The sequence below is a fragment of the Lissotriton vulgaris genome, chromosome 4_1, assembly GCF_964263255.1.
Source record: "Lissotriton vulgaris chromosome 4_1, aLisVul1.2, whole genome shotgun sequence".
Classification (NCBI taxonomy): Eukaryota; Metazoa; Chordata; class Amphibia; order Caudata; family Salamandridae; genus Lissotriton; species Lissotriton vulgaris.
This window is the reverse complement of record NC_141691.1, coordinates 633,619,966-633,633,167: the sequence shown is the minus strand read 5'-3', so window position 1 is coordinate 633,633,167 and position 13,202 is coordinate 633,619,966. Positions and strand designations below refer to the sequence as shown.

General features: G+C 43.0%; 1 protein-coding gene across 1 annotated transcript in view; it reads right to left on the bottom strand.

Annotated features, from left to right (window-relative positions):
* The window catches only part of HECW1 (HECT, C2 and WW domain containing E3 ubiquitin protein ligase 1), a 974,913-nt gene that overhangs the window by 75,436 nt on the left and 886,275 nt on the right, over nt 1-13,202 (bottom strand). The window contains exons 23-24 of the mRNA XM_086964874.1: nt 9,672-9,785; nt 8,568-8,720 (exon numbers count right to left, since the gene is read on the bottom strand). Coding sequence (XP_086821000.1) covers nt 8,568-8,720; nt 9,672-9,785 — 267 coding nt within the window. The remainder of the gene's footprint in view (nt 1-8,567; nt 8,721-9,671; nt 9,786-13,202) is intronic.

Genomic DNA, 13,202 nt, shown 5'->3' with positions numbered 1-13,202 from the left:
AGTATGTTTAAAGTCTTCTTAGTGTTTCTCGTCGCTGAAATTAGTGCAATTTCTGATATTTATGTGCTTCCCTCCCCTCATCTTTATGTTGCTTGCCAGAAAGTGTCACTCATAGTCCCTGAAACGTCACTCATAATTACACTGAAATTATGCACGTCACATCACACATAGCATTAACAAGAAATCAGCCATCCCAGGTATAGAATGATGTTTAATTATCTCTGCAATTGGTGTAATCCTAATATATTAACTCTATTATAGGCCTTTTATCATCATAACTGATTGAACCCCATGTTAGGTCCTAGTCATAATAATAACATAAAAATATGGGCAGATATTTACATCTCCAGCTAAAAGTACTTTTCTTTTCTATTCGCAAACGTTCCCAGAGGTATGCCTAAAAAGCTGCCCCAGACAGAGATTTCCATGTATCCTGGAAACTCATGATACATATCCCAAGGGCTCCTCTTCCACCTGTGCACAACTCTTCTTGCCTTAGAGTTATGGCAGCTATGGTTTAATGTCGTGCCTGGAATGACCCGGCCCTGCACGCACTTCAAACCCTTCTCGGCTCCAGACAGGCACGACCGCGGCGCTCAACTTACTGCTTGCTTACTTATTAATACTTAGTCTGGGTCAGGTTATAACTAACTGACCAGGCCTTTAGCCACTTATATTTTTTTACATCTACCTGCCTGCCACAGCCGACCCTGATCCCACCCCGGCCTCCCCCGGTACCTGATAGGCAAGCCTGCAGACAGCAGCGGGAACTCTGTCTCTCTATGCCTCTTGCCTGCCGCGCGCACATATCCTCCGCCTGTGGCGCCGAACGTCACGTCAACGTTGGAATTGAAGGCACGTTACCTGGCCTCACAGGAACGTCACTGGGATTGCACTTGAGACAGTCATGGAAGGATCGCAGCTAATTTTTGATGATAGATAAGATATGGGGAGAAAGCACACCAGCCCAGCCACGAGCGAGCTCAATAATTTTTTGGGCTGATTAACGCGTTGCTGAATCTGAGCTTCTACTCAGGCAAGCACCTGCTTCATTTATATCTGTAAGTGCTTCCTGACTGTTAAGGTTTCATTTTTTTGCTGCAGCGGCCGGCCGCCCTCCACCTTTTGCCGCCCTAGGCGGCCGCCTAGGCCTGCCTAATGGTAGAAACGGCCCTGGTAATTACTATTGCTAGGAGTTCGGACCCACAAGAAAGATTCTACCCTCTGGTACGTCCATTAATTTTCCATCTGGAGGCCAGCATGGTGGAAGCTGCCTAGGATTTATGAATTAATTTGGGATACATACACATACAATAATGCCACTTTTCGGTGCATATATGTCCCAATAAGTCAGACTAAGATGCAAACAGAGATATCCAGAGACCATTCAAGATACCGATTGTTTCTTGGCTGCACTGCTGATTTGCGGGCAAGTTAGGAGACTGCAGGACCTTCATCACTGGGACAGAAAAGATACCTGAGTTACGACTTCCCCTGAGAAAATAAGGGGTGAACCCAGCTGTCTGAGGGGGGAGACTGAATCAAGGATGAGCCATTTTAAGGAGGCGAATCCCAGTGATAGACTCTCATTTGAAGGTCAGATGTCACAATGTCCCTGGGGTACCACCCCCGTCAACTTGATTAGATGATCCCTACAGAGTTACTGTAACTGGTAAAACCTGAAATAAGTTGAAACTGGAAGACAGGGTCACCGCATATCACCCCTGAATTGTCTTCTATTCTGCATTTCACCCAGGAGGCTGACATCTGCATATACAGCAACAGTGACAAGGCAATTTAGCAGAGCTACCTGACCTGTTGGACTCCATTGACATTACAGATGTATCCCAGATTGCTAATGTAGGAGCCTACCACACTACTTGCCAGCTCAGTGTGAACATGTTCACCTCAAGCAACCTGCAGACCGTGCAAGCAAGATGGTGTAAGCATCTTTTTAGTGCCCCTGAGAGATGTCCAGAGGCCCTTCCTTTTCTTGTTCACACAGTGACTTGGTAGCAGCATTTGAATACAGGATCTGTCTGGCATGTGGAGGAGATGCAGGTAGCTGGAACTCTCTAGAAAGTCTTCTTGTACTTGTAGCTCTAGTGACTTTAGGACCTTAACCTTGTGGTTGAGACTGAGGCTCCTGTGCATCCAGGCACTCAATCAACCACCAGAGATTGCAGTGTCTCATGGAAGTGTTTCTGCAGTGGATTAGAACCTGTGGCGGAGGAAATGCCACGGGCACAGTATCCCCAATAAGGAAAACCTTGGCCGCTGCAGTGATACAGACCCGTATGGGCTGTGGACCCAGCAATGAGGATGAGGATGAGGCAAAGGAGGCAATGCTCATGGAAGGAGGCACCAGTGCAACTTAAATCTTGTTTATATGAGGCCAGCTGCTCAGGCTCTCCATCTCATCCCCTGTCAGTTGGTGTTTGGGTAAGGAAATGGAGTAGACCAGTCCTACCTCAACTCTCTTACAACCAACACTTAATAGACCGAAATTTAAGAGATGGTTTAGCCTGCGAGAGGCGTTAGTAGGAGGAGGGAGGAACATGTGGCCTGCAGTGGACGTCATTGGATGTAGGTGAGTGAGCTTGTGTGGCCACACCTGCAAGGAGAGATGATCTACAAGCTTCTGGTACACATTTTACATGAACATTAGCAGCGGGCCTAGGCTGCTCTCCCCTGACACCTTGGAGGGCCCCAGTGTTAAGAAAGTGTTGTTTTGCAGATCGCCTGATTGAATTCCAACATATTCCCACTGCAAAGTGGGGAGAGACCTGACCAGCTGTCCATAATCTCACTGCAGTGGTCTGAGAGGGCATTTAAATATTTGGGTTCTACGTTTATCACAAAGAAGCACACATCATAGAAGGAAACCTGGATACGATTCTCACTACAGACAAAACCATCTGTACCATTTTTGAATGAACTACCATTGTGGACAGAGTTGCCCTCTCCAAAATGCTTTTATTACCCTGCATGTTCTACTTCCAGTAGCAGTGCCTAACCATGAATGTAAAACATTGAATACCATATTGCTTGACCTTGCTGTAGAGTAGAGGCCCCATGCATGCCCCCTCCCTAGAAATTAAAAATAAGAAATACTTCCTCAACCTCTGGACTCTAGCCCATGCAGGGGGTTTCGCAGCTGGTAAACAGGTCAAATGTCGCCAATATTTGAAATGCCATAACTCGGACCCCACTGGACCAATTTTGATGATCTTGGACTAATTATGCTCTTGGTGGCAAGCTCTAGCCACCAGGGGATGTTGCAGTAGACCTCCTCACCTCAAAAGTGGTGTAATCTCTAGAGAGCTGGTTCTCCTGGTATCCTGTGTCAGCCTTCCTCCTTGTCTCTGTCTTTGGGTGCAGAAGTTCAGGGCTTTTCCCCAATTGATTTTCTAAAGGGGTACAGGACACGCTTCACCTGCATTTGGGGAGGCCCACTGGTACTGGGGTTAACTGGGTCTTAGTCTTTTTTGGGCATCAGGGGTTCCACCTTCCAGTTCTCTGTGGCAGACCCAGAGTTTAGGAGCATAGTGCAGAGAAATCACCAGGCAAGATATAGTCTCCCCCTTGTGCAAGAGTTTTTAATGGGGAGTGGAAGGTTCTAGAAGTCAGGCACCCTTGGCCAATTCCAGGCTGCCAAGCCACCTCTCAACCTCTGTCCCAAAGATCCTGCACAGTTCAAAATCCTGGGCAGTTCAAAATGGTATCATCCAGGAGTCACTAATCACATCTCTGAGGGGCCTCAGCTCCACCCCTTCCTGACATCACTGCCTGGGCTTTTCTCAACAAGATTTCAAAGGGAAGCCCCATCCTGTGTTGACTCCAGAAGTCTGGACTTCCTCCTTCGTTCAGTGAGCTTGTACAGGTCCATCCCTGGTAGAGTGTGACAGCTGATTGATTGATGCAAATCATTCAGCCCTACGCACTCCTCATCAGGAGCTCGGTGAAGCACTCTTATTTACTCCCTTAGTGTGGGGTAACATTTATTCCTGCTCCTGGAGAGAAATATAATTAACCAGGCACAGCAAGGTGACCAAAGGCCAGGGCTTCGATCCTGTGCTGAACCAGAGAAATGTTACAATTCTGAATGAGCCATAAGATGTACAGATATCTTTGCAGAACTTGCAGATTTGATTTTCCTATACAGGTTACACCCCAATTTGATACGTCAATGGTTTCGGTAGGTCAAAGGGAAGCAAAACTACACTCTAAGGCAGTTTTTTCCCTATGTTTATAATAAAGTGTCACTACAGGCAAAACAATAAATCACACTGACTTCCCCTATTAATGTACATTAACAATACTGACTTCCCCTATTAATGTACATTAACAATATAAGGCCTACCCCAGGTCAATATCTAATCCTGCAGAGTTCCCACTGCGCACAACATTATGCATGTGTACACATGTTCATGTGTAACTAGCCAAGTGCCCTTTTCACTTGTAGTGCAGTGATATTACCTTAAAAGGTGGATTTGGTGGTAAACACGCACAGTTCATTTGCTATGTGATTACCGTGGGTGAGACATGTAGTGAGACTCACCCAAATTAAAAAATCCAAATCCGGGTGATCCAAAAAGCAAAAAATCTGGGCGTTCTGAATGGGTGGGAACCAACTGTAACACATATCCAAAGTTCTATATCAAAGATGTACACTTTTGACATGTCCTGTATACTTTTACATAGCTTCTGTATTGTGCTTGTCTCACAGTCTTATACACAAGTACAGTAGGACTCACAGAACATGCATACTCCAGAGTTGAAGGGAGGTGTTTGCTGTAAGCTCCTAGGAGGCGGAACGTGTCGGGGTTGTGCTTTCCATACATGAGAAATATTTTACATTCATTCGTTTACACCTCTTGATCCCATGGCAATATTTGCACATGCCTCCATTAAACAGTTAATAAACAGGTTCTTGGTCTGGAATGCTGTTTCTACAGCGAGCAGGGTGTTACGTGTCCAATAAGCCACAAGAGCGAATACAAGCCAAAATACCAGTTTCTCCTTTTTTAGACCTCTATACAGCTTTCAGAGTGGCTACACTTTTATTTCCCGTCGCCTCCAAAGATAGTAAACACTTGTTAGTAGAAAATGAACCTGACACAGGCTCTATGTTCACATTGATGCCATTTAAGGTTTGCCCGGGGTCGCAGCTGTGACCCCTGGCACTGCCTTTGCACCCACCTGCCTCAGAGGTGGCAAAATCAGAGTCAGGAACACAGGGGTGGCTCTATATTCATTATTTTCTGCCACTAGTAGTGAATATTATTTTATTACTCACTATTAGTGTAATAAAAAAACAGAGCACACTTAGGACCTTTGATGGCAGTTGTGGTAAGTAGAAATAGTTTTAAATGTATGCTGTATGCTTGCATGTGAGAGTGTATTTCAGTGAGAGCAAACATGTGTGTGAGCAAGTCATGTCTATGTGTAAGCATTTGCGTGTGAGTGAGAGTCAAGTTACAGGTAGTGAGTGAGATTGTTGGCCAAGATTTTCTATTCTTTTACGCAAGGCAATTCTGCAACAAAGTTGCTGCACTGGTTTGCATTAAATGGAGAGGAAAAAAAGTGCATATATTTTGTTGGACTTGTCCCTTTCTGCAGGGCCCTCCCCAAAAGTTTTGCCTTTGCCCTCAACATTTTTCTGAATTTGTTTTTGTTGGCCTTAGGACACTGTGCACATTACCACTGATAACCAGTGCTAAAGTGCTCATGCTCCCTTCTTAAAACATCATAACATTGGCTTATACCTAATTGGCCTATTAAATTTACTTATAAGTCCCTTGGAAAGTAGAACTACATGTACCCAAGGTATGTAAAATAAATTCTAAGCGTGTCAGCATCACTACTTGTGCCACCCACTTAAGAAGACCTTTAAACATGTCTTAGGCCTGCCACTGCAGCTTGTATGTGCAATTTAACTGTCAATTCTACTAGGCAAAATAACCATTTTGCCAGACCCAAAGCTTCCTTTTTAATACATATAAGTCACCCCTAGGGTAGTCACTGGTCATCCCAGAGGGCAGAGTGCAATCTATTTAAAAAGTATGATTACTTTTAAATGTTACATGTGCTGTTAATGAAAAAAAACTCTTACATTCATTTTTCACTATCACAAAGCCTTCCTCTCCCATAAAATAACATTGCAATTACTTTATTATATTTTATAAGTGTAGTTTACAAGTGGGAACAGGTAACCCCTTCATGTTTGGTGTCTACAGAATCACAGTTTGAAATCCTATCTAACAGTGAGGTCGTATTTTAAATTGCAATTCTGAAAATTGCACTTTTAGAAAGTTGGCATTTCCTTACCTTAGTAATTTAGTGCCTGCAGCTTGTCGCTTGGTTACATGACTGGGTGTAACGGACAGTTGGGCTTAATGAAATCACCCTTGATAGTCACATGAAATGGGGAGCTTTGTGGTGACAGGATGGGCCATCACTGAGAGGGTGGGAGGGAGGAGCTTGCCAACGCCTGACATAAACTGGAATAGGCTGTGTCCTATCTTCACACAAAAACTGCATACCCCCTATAGTTAGTCTGGAGTCAGGACCAGGAAGGAATGACATCTGTACACTTCAAAGGTATGCCTCTAGAAGCTTCTCCTCACAAGTGTGAATAAATACAGGACCTCAGACACCACCACTTCATACACTTCTGGACCTATGGGTACTCTGCCAGAAAGAAGGACTGCGGTGCTACTACAAGGACTCCACTCTGATGGACTGCTGTACTGAAGAAACTTCTGCCCTGCTGTACTGACCTGCTACCTGCTGCTCTCTTGCCTGGGAAGAAGAACTGGACCTTTAATTTCATCTTGAACCTAGGACCCCAGATTTGCACAAAGGGCTAGTCTGCTGGCCTCCTGACCTGAGTCTCAGGGACATAATAGTCTCCTTAACAGCTCCTGGACACAGCTGCAGCATGTTCCTGACCCCCAAGTGGTGTCCCTCTGGTCCTGGAAGCCTGGTGTGGCTCGCAGGCCACTAAATCAAGTTTTTGGGTGCTTTGTGACTGCGGACGGGCCAGTTTGCCCAAGACCACGCCTCTTGCACCAAAATTCAGCATGATCCCCACCAGCCCATGTTTTCACACCTCAGGCATTGAGCGCCCTCAGAGGAAGGCAAATGCAATGCATCAACCCTCTGGTTTGCACAAATACTTTACACATTGACTCTAAGTTAGGCCTGACTGCTCTGTGCCAAGCTACTAGAGGGTTGAGCACGAGTTAGTTTGGGGTTTATCTGTGTCTTATCCTGACAAGGATTGTATTTGCTGCTTGACCTGGGCTCACACCCCAGTCAACCATTAAGCCAATTCCTCACACATAACTAATATGATAGGGTGCCTTTTTTCTCTCCTAGTATGCTGTTGCTCTTTAGGCAGCCATGCACCAACGCACACACCCTTTGGCCATGGCGCAAGGGTGTGTGTGCTCTTTGAAGCATAGGTTTTATACTGGAAGGGGTCCTTTTCAGTATAAAAATTATGCTTTAAGGCTTTTCACACTTTGTATGTGGGCTGTACTACGTAGGACACACGCAAAGTTAAGAAAAATTAGGAGAATTTAAAGAACATTCTCTTCATAACGTCTGCCCCAAGGAGAAGTAACATTTTGCCACAAATTACTGTCTACCAATGTTTGCAGATATGGATTTGCATTAAAATCCGTAGGTAGCTGCATGGGGACTCTCATGTATCACCCATGGTATGCCACTTTATACAAAATGTTGTAAAGCAGCTCATAGCGCAACTTCGGGTTATGTTGGTATACTATCCCTAGCAAATACTCTATTGTTGTGATCTTAGGGTAATGTGACATGCCTTCCTGAAAAAAAAAAAAAGTTTACAGTCAGGGCCAAATGATATCACTTCCTGTGATGTATTTAAGGTCAAAGGGTCTGCATTGTCCCTACTGCTACCCCAGGCATTAGTTGAATTGACACCTATTTTCACTGAGTAATCATACCACATGACATGCAGTGGCTTATTGCGTTCTTCTTCTGAATATTCGTACCACAATTTTTTCTTGTGATATATTTTTTTCACATAAATGTTGGCTATGTTTGAATTAAATGTTACCCATTTAAACGTTCACCTTGTAATGTGCGCACAAATCGGAACGCTTTGCCACAATTTCTGCACTTTCACTTAATTTTCAAGTATAAGTTAGATTCAATGTAAACTATTTGTCAATGTCCTCTTAAATAAGCATAAGAGGGGTTTCACCTCACTTTATCTGGCTGTACCTTACCACTGCTTTGACACTGTCCTTGGGAAAGTACAATAGTCTAATCCAAGTTCTGAACAACATCAACATAGAATAAGCATGACAAAATGCACCACATACTTGTCAATGGAATACCTCTGCCATTACTTACGCCTTGTAATAAACAAGTAAGGTTTGCATGCGTAAGATAAGATTTGAAAAAGATTTGTGAATTAGGGTTTATATTTCCACTGGATATTGTGCAGCCACAAAACACAGACACACACACTCAGAAGCATCCTGTTTTCCACATCAATGTTAGCAGTGTACGTGTCTTACCATTCAAGGTGATTTTCTACAAAGGCTGACATGGGGCTGATTTGTACAGTGTAGGTGTCATTGGCAGAGTATTCAAAGAGACCATAGTAGGGATTGAAGAGCTCCTGAGAAAGAAGAAAGAAAAACTCCCGGGATGGACCACTGTAGTCCAGGCTGCAAAGAAAAGTAAAAAACACACAGGCAATTCTATGTCAGTATGTTTCTGGACCAGGTTGTACTTGATAGAACATTTTCACTGATTTAGTATGCATGGATACCCATTGTTACATGTAATCTCAGTGTTTGCGAAATAGGTTGTTTTATACTCATGACCACTGACACAAAAAATATTCAATACAACGTACATACTGAGATGATAATTTGGTGCATATTTATGCCTACCAGTTATTGGATAATTGTACAGTGCTCTACACATTTGTTCACACTATATATGTCAAAAAGATCACATGTATTTTCCATTGATTTTTGTCTTTGAATTTTGTAAAGAAAATGCTACTTAACATATTGAATCACTAGGTTCAATAGAATTATGTGGGTAAATGTGCTTATTTTCAAGAATCTTAGGGGGGTCATTTAGAGGCGGTGGCAATGGGGCTTCTACCAAAACTTGACAGATAACACATGCGTCTACGTCTGCGGCGTCCCTTCTCCATTAAAGGTGAAAGGACCACTGTCTTTCTAATACCAAAACTCCATCCACCAGCTGTATGGCATTGGGAAGAACTCCATTTTTTACATTCATATAGTGGCAAGCTCTACTCATGGTGGGAGGGCTCCAGAAATAGTGGTGGGCCCACCGACCACTGGTGGCCAGCCCACTGACTTAAAGATGAGGTCCTTAGTCTGAAGATGCTCTGCTGCACAGTTACTTTTGTTTCCAAATAGGTTGGTGCTGGCTGTTTGGGATGTAAGACTATATCATTCCACACTTGAAAGGCAATATAGGTTGGAGCCCTCAAAAAATCAAATTGTTTAAGTAGCAATTTAACATACACATGCCTTATATTAAACAACATTTATTTAATATCAACAAAAGTTCCCACACAGCATTTTTCTGACATGAACTGGATGTGCAGTTCTATTATGTATTAGACAGCTCCCTACCCTTCCTCTCCAACAAACGTCACATAGAGCTTGTTCCTTTGGAGCTCCTTGCGTGAATAAGCCATCACCTGATTAAAGGTGCCTTCCAGTAAATGGTCTCTACGTATCAGGAGCCTGAAACAGATAGAAACACGATACTGAGAATTGTATTTCTTTTGTTTTGAAATGAAATAAACTGGAAAAAAACACAGTGAGCAACCAATTCCTTTGAGATAGTATGTCTTGATAAACATCACATTGTAATCACATACCTGCATGGTTTACAAAATTGTAGAAAATCTGCCTTTTCTGTGGGTTAACCTGGATTTTTTGCCTTTTGCTGGCCCCTTTATTTTTGCCCAATTTTAGAACTTTACCACTGCTAACCAATATTCAATGCTTGTGTTCCCCCTTTAAACATCATTGAATAGGCATACAGATAATGGTATATTTAGCACGCTGACCAGCCCCTGGAATATGTTAAAAATGTATCCAGGGCCTGGAAGTTAAATGTCACTAGTCTGCTGCAGCACCGATTGTGCCATCCACTGGAGAGGCAGTGCAAACATTGCTTCAAGCCTACGAATGTAACCTCAATGTAACTGTGCAAAACTTTGCACTCTGACCTGTCAAAGTAAAACATTTTTGACAGGCAAAAAACTCCCTTTCGAATATTAGTAAGTTCCTACTATGTAAGCCTTGTAGCCCACAAGGTAGGGTGCATGGTATTTAAAAGTGGGACATGTATACAATTGATATTACGATGTGTGTACAATGGCAGTGCCCCAAAAACCCTTTTCACAGTGCCAGCCCAAATTGTCCTATGTAGAAAACCTGAGTACATATTACAATACTAATGCTGTATCGCAGGAATGGGACCAGCTATTAAAAAAATTAAATAACTATTTGTAATAGGTTATAAAAATCACATTCAATGCAGAAGTTGGATTTTTAATAAATAGTAATAAAATCAACTTTTAGAAAGTTGCCCTTTATCTGCCTGAATTGTCAGAATGCTAATTAGTATAAGTCTCTGTCAGCTCTCAGCCTTTGCTCAGTCTTGAATAGGTGTGAAGAAGGTGTGAAATGCCTCCGGGGAACAAACAATAGGCTAACCTGGAATGGCAGAGATTAGTCCTCTGAACCCCACAGAATATGAAGGGTGGGGCTTTAGGCATTGTTTTTGACATAACAGGGTCAAGTCCTGCTTGTAAATTCTGTTCAGCCACATCTAACACTTGGTGCACACTTGAAAGGGAGAGAACAGGATGCCAAGACACTTGTTGAGTATCCATTGTCTAGTTGCTGGGGGACACTGCTGTATCTTACCAGACTTCTGTCTCTGGGTTTGTTGTGGGTACAGTGCCTACCTCAAACTGGATTTTAGTGTTAGATATAGGAAGACATTAGTATTACCATTGAACACTTCCCACAGGTGCCTCCAGCACTCAGAGCCCAAGTTCATTGTGGCCAAAGGCTTTCACCATCCTGAAAATGCCTTGACACATGCATTTTTGGCCTGTTTATGGTAAGGCAAACAGAAATGACTGAAAACTGGGTATGGATTGGCCCAAGGCACTTTAACCGTATTGGTTATGGCATGCTCCGATTCAGCTCACTTCCCTTGCCAGTTCCAGTCATAAATGTGGCACCTTCAGGAACCCTCAAGATCTGTGGAAGATTAGAAGATTAGAAGAGGACTGGGCCTGTTGTCTGTGGCCTGAGAAGAGGCTTGAAGAACTGGGCCTGTTTCCTGCTACCCAGAACAAAGACTTGAACTCCAAGGGTCAGTTGGCCGACCTTCTGTGGGACTACAGGAGGCAACAGGCTTTATGAGGCCTCTTCCTGGAAGTACCCTTTTGACCAGTGGCAACTGGACCGGGACTGGAACCAGCTGTTGGCCTTTCTCCTTAAGTCCTGGAGGACTTTAGAAGTTTACTCCTGTTATTGTTTGGAAATTAAAAAGTCAGAAGGTAAAACCTTTGACTGGGACAACCCTTGTTGGTGTGTTTGACCCACTTTCCATCACGGTAAGCCTGGAATTGCGCCTAGGTCCCTGTCTACTACAACCACAGGTTATCATTGGTGCCTAGCCCTTTTTTTGGTGCTAATCCTACTTAAAATTTTACAAATTCATATCTCCAGTTCCCCTTATTGAATTTTGGTCATGTCTGCATTGATTTTGTTTGTTAAATTGTACTCTGTTTTCTGATCCTGTTTGGGATGTTTATTGTTTGACATTTTGGATTTACTGCTGTTTTAGTACTGCATGAATAATGTATGCATTGCCTAAGTTAAGCCTGTCTGTTCTGTGCCATGGCTGCCAGTGGGATGAGTTCCGGTTAATTTAAGGACTTTAAGGTTTTAACCTAACAAAGTGCACCCTATGTGTAATAGGGCCCCTTGCAAGTACTTTGGAGAAATGAGCGTGATTGCACGTTGTTCGGTCTGAGATTAGTAACTCTCGACCAATTACGTAGGCACAATTTTATGTATGCAAACTAATTTACAAACAGAAATGAAATTCAATATCCTGGAGATTTTAGGCACGTTTAGATTGCGTGATTGGAATAGACTAATAATTTTTTTTTTTCAATTACAAAAATATAAATGAACAGTTTAAGGGCCATTGATATTAATATTGTTCTTCAGAAATGTATTGCGATATATTACCAAACGAGGTATATCTTTCTTTTTTTTAAAGAACGTAAATAAAAGCCACAGAAAGATACTGGTCGTTGATGCTCCTGTATCTAGTGAGACTGAGTTAAATACAGTATGTGCAACATGTGAAATATTGTTTTGTAGGGATAAATGTGGGAGCATATACCTAACAACAAACACAGAAAGCATAACAAAACAAAAAAGGCAACGATAAAAAGGAAAATCAAAAGTAATATATAGATCATTTGGATAATAACGAGGGGGACAAGGGACACCCTTGCCTTGTACCGCATTGTAGGGTGAAGGGGTTGGAGACCGCCCCATTAACTCCTATTCGAGCTCTGGGGTCTCCATACAGTGCCATTACTTTCCGTGGGTATGATTCCCGAAATTGTTTATCCGCATGCATTGTTACAGGAAGTCCCACAATACCCTGTCAAACGCTTTCTCAGCATCTAGTGTAATAGTCACTGCTGGTTCGTCTATTTTGAAGGCTCATTCCAGTATGTGGCATAGGAGCCTGGTGTTATCATGTGACATGTGGGTCTTTAGAAACCCTACCTGCGAGTTGCTTATTAATTTTGGGAGTACAGTGTTCAGTCTTGAGGCCAAGATTTTGGAATATACTTTGCAGTCTACATTGATTAGCGATATGGGCCTGTAATTTTGGGGCAGTTGAGTGTCTTTGCCTTCCTTCGGGATAACTATTATGTTTGCCTCTGACATGGATTAGGACTCCATTCCCTCTCCCGCACAGTGGTTAAATACTTTTTTCATGGTTGGTTGCAGATGCGTTAGGAATGTTTTGTAGAATGTGGCCGGTTACCCATCTGGGCCCAGTACTTTGTTGTCTTTGAGAGACTTGACTGCCATCTCTAGTCTACCAAG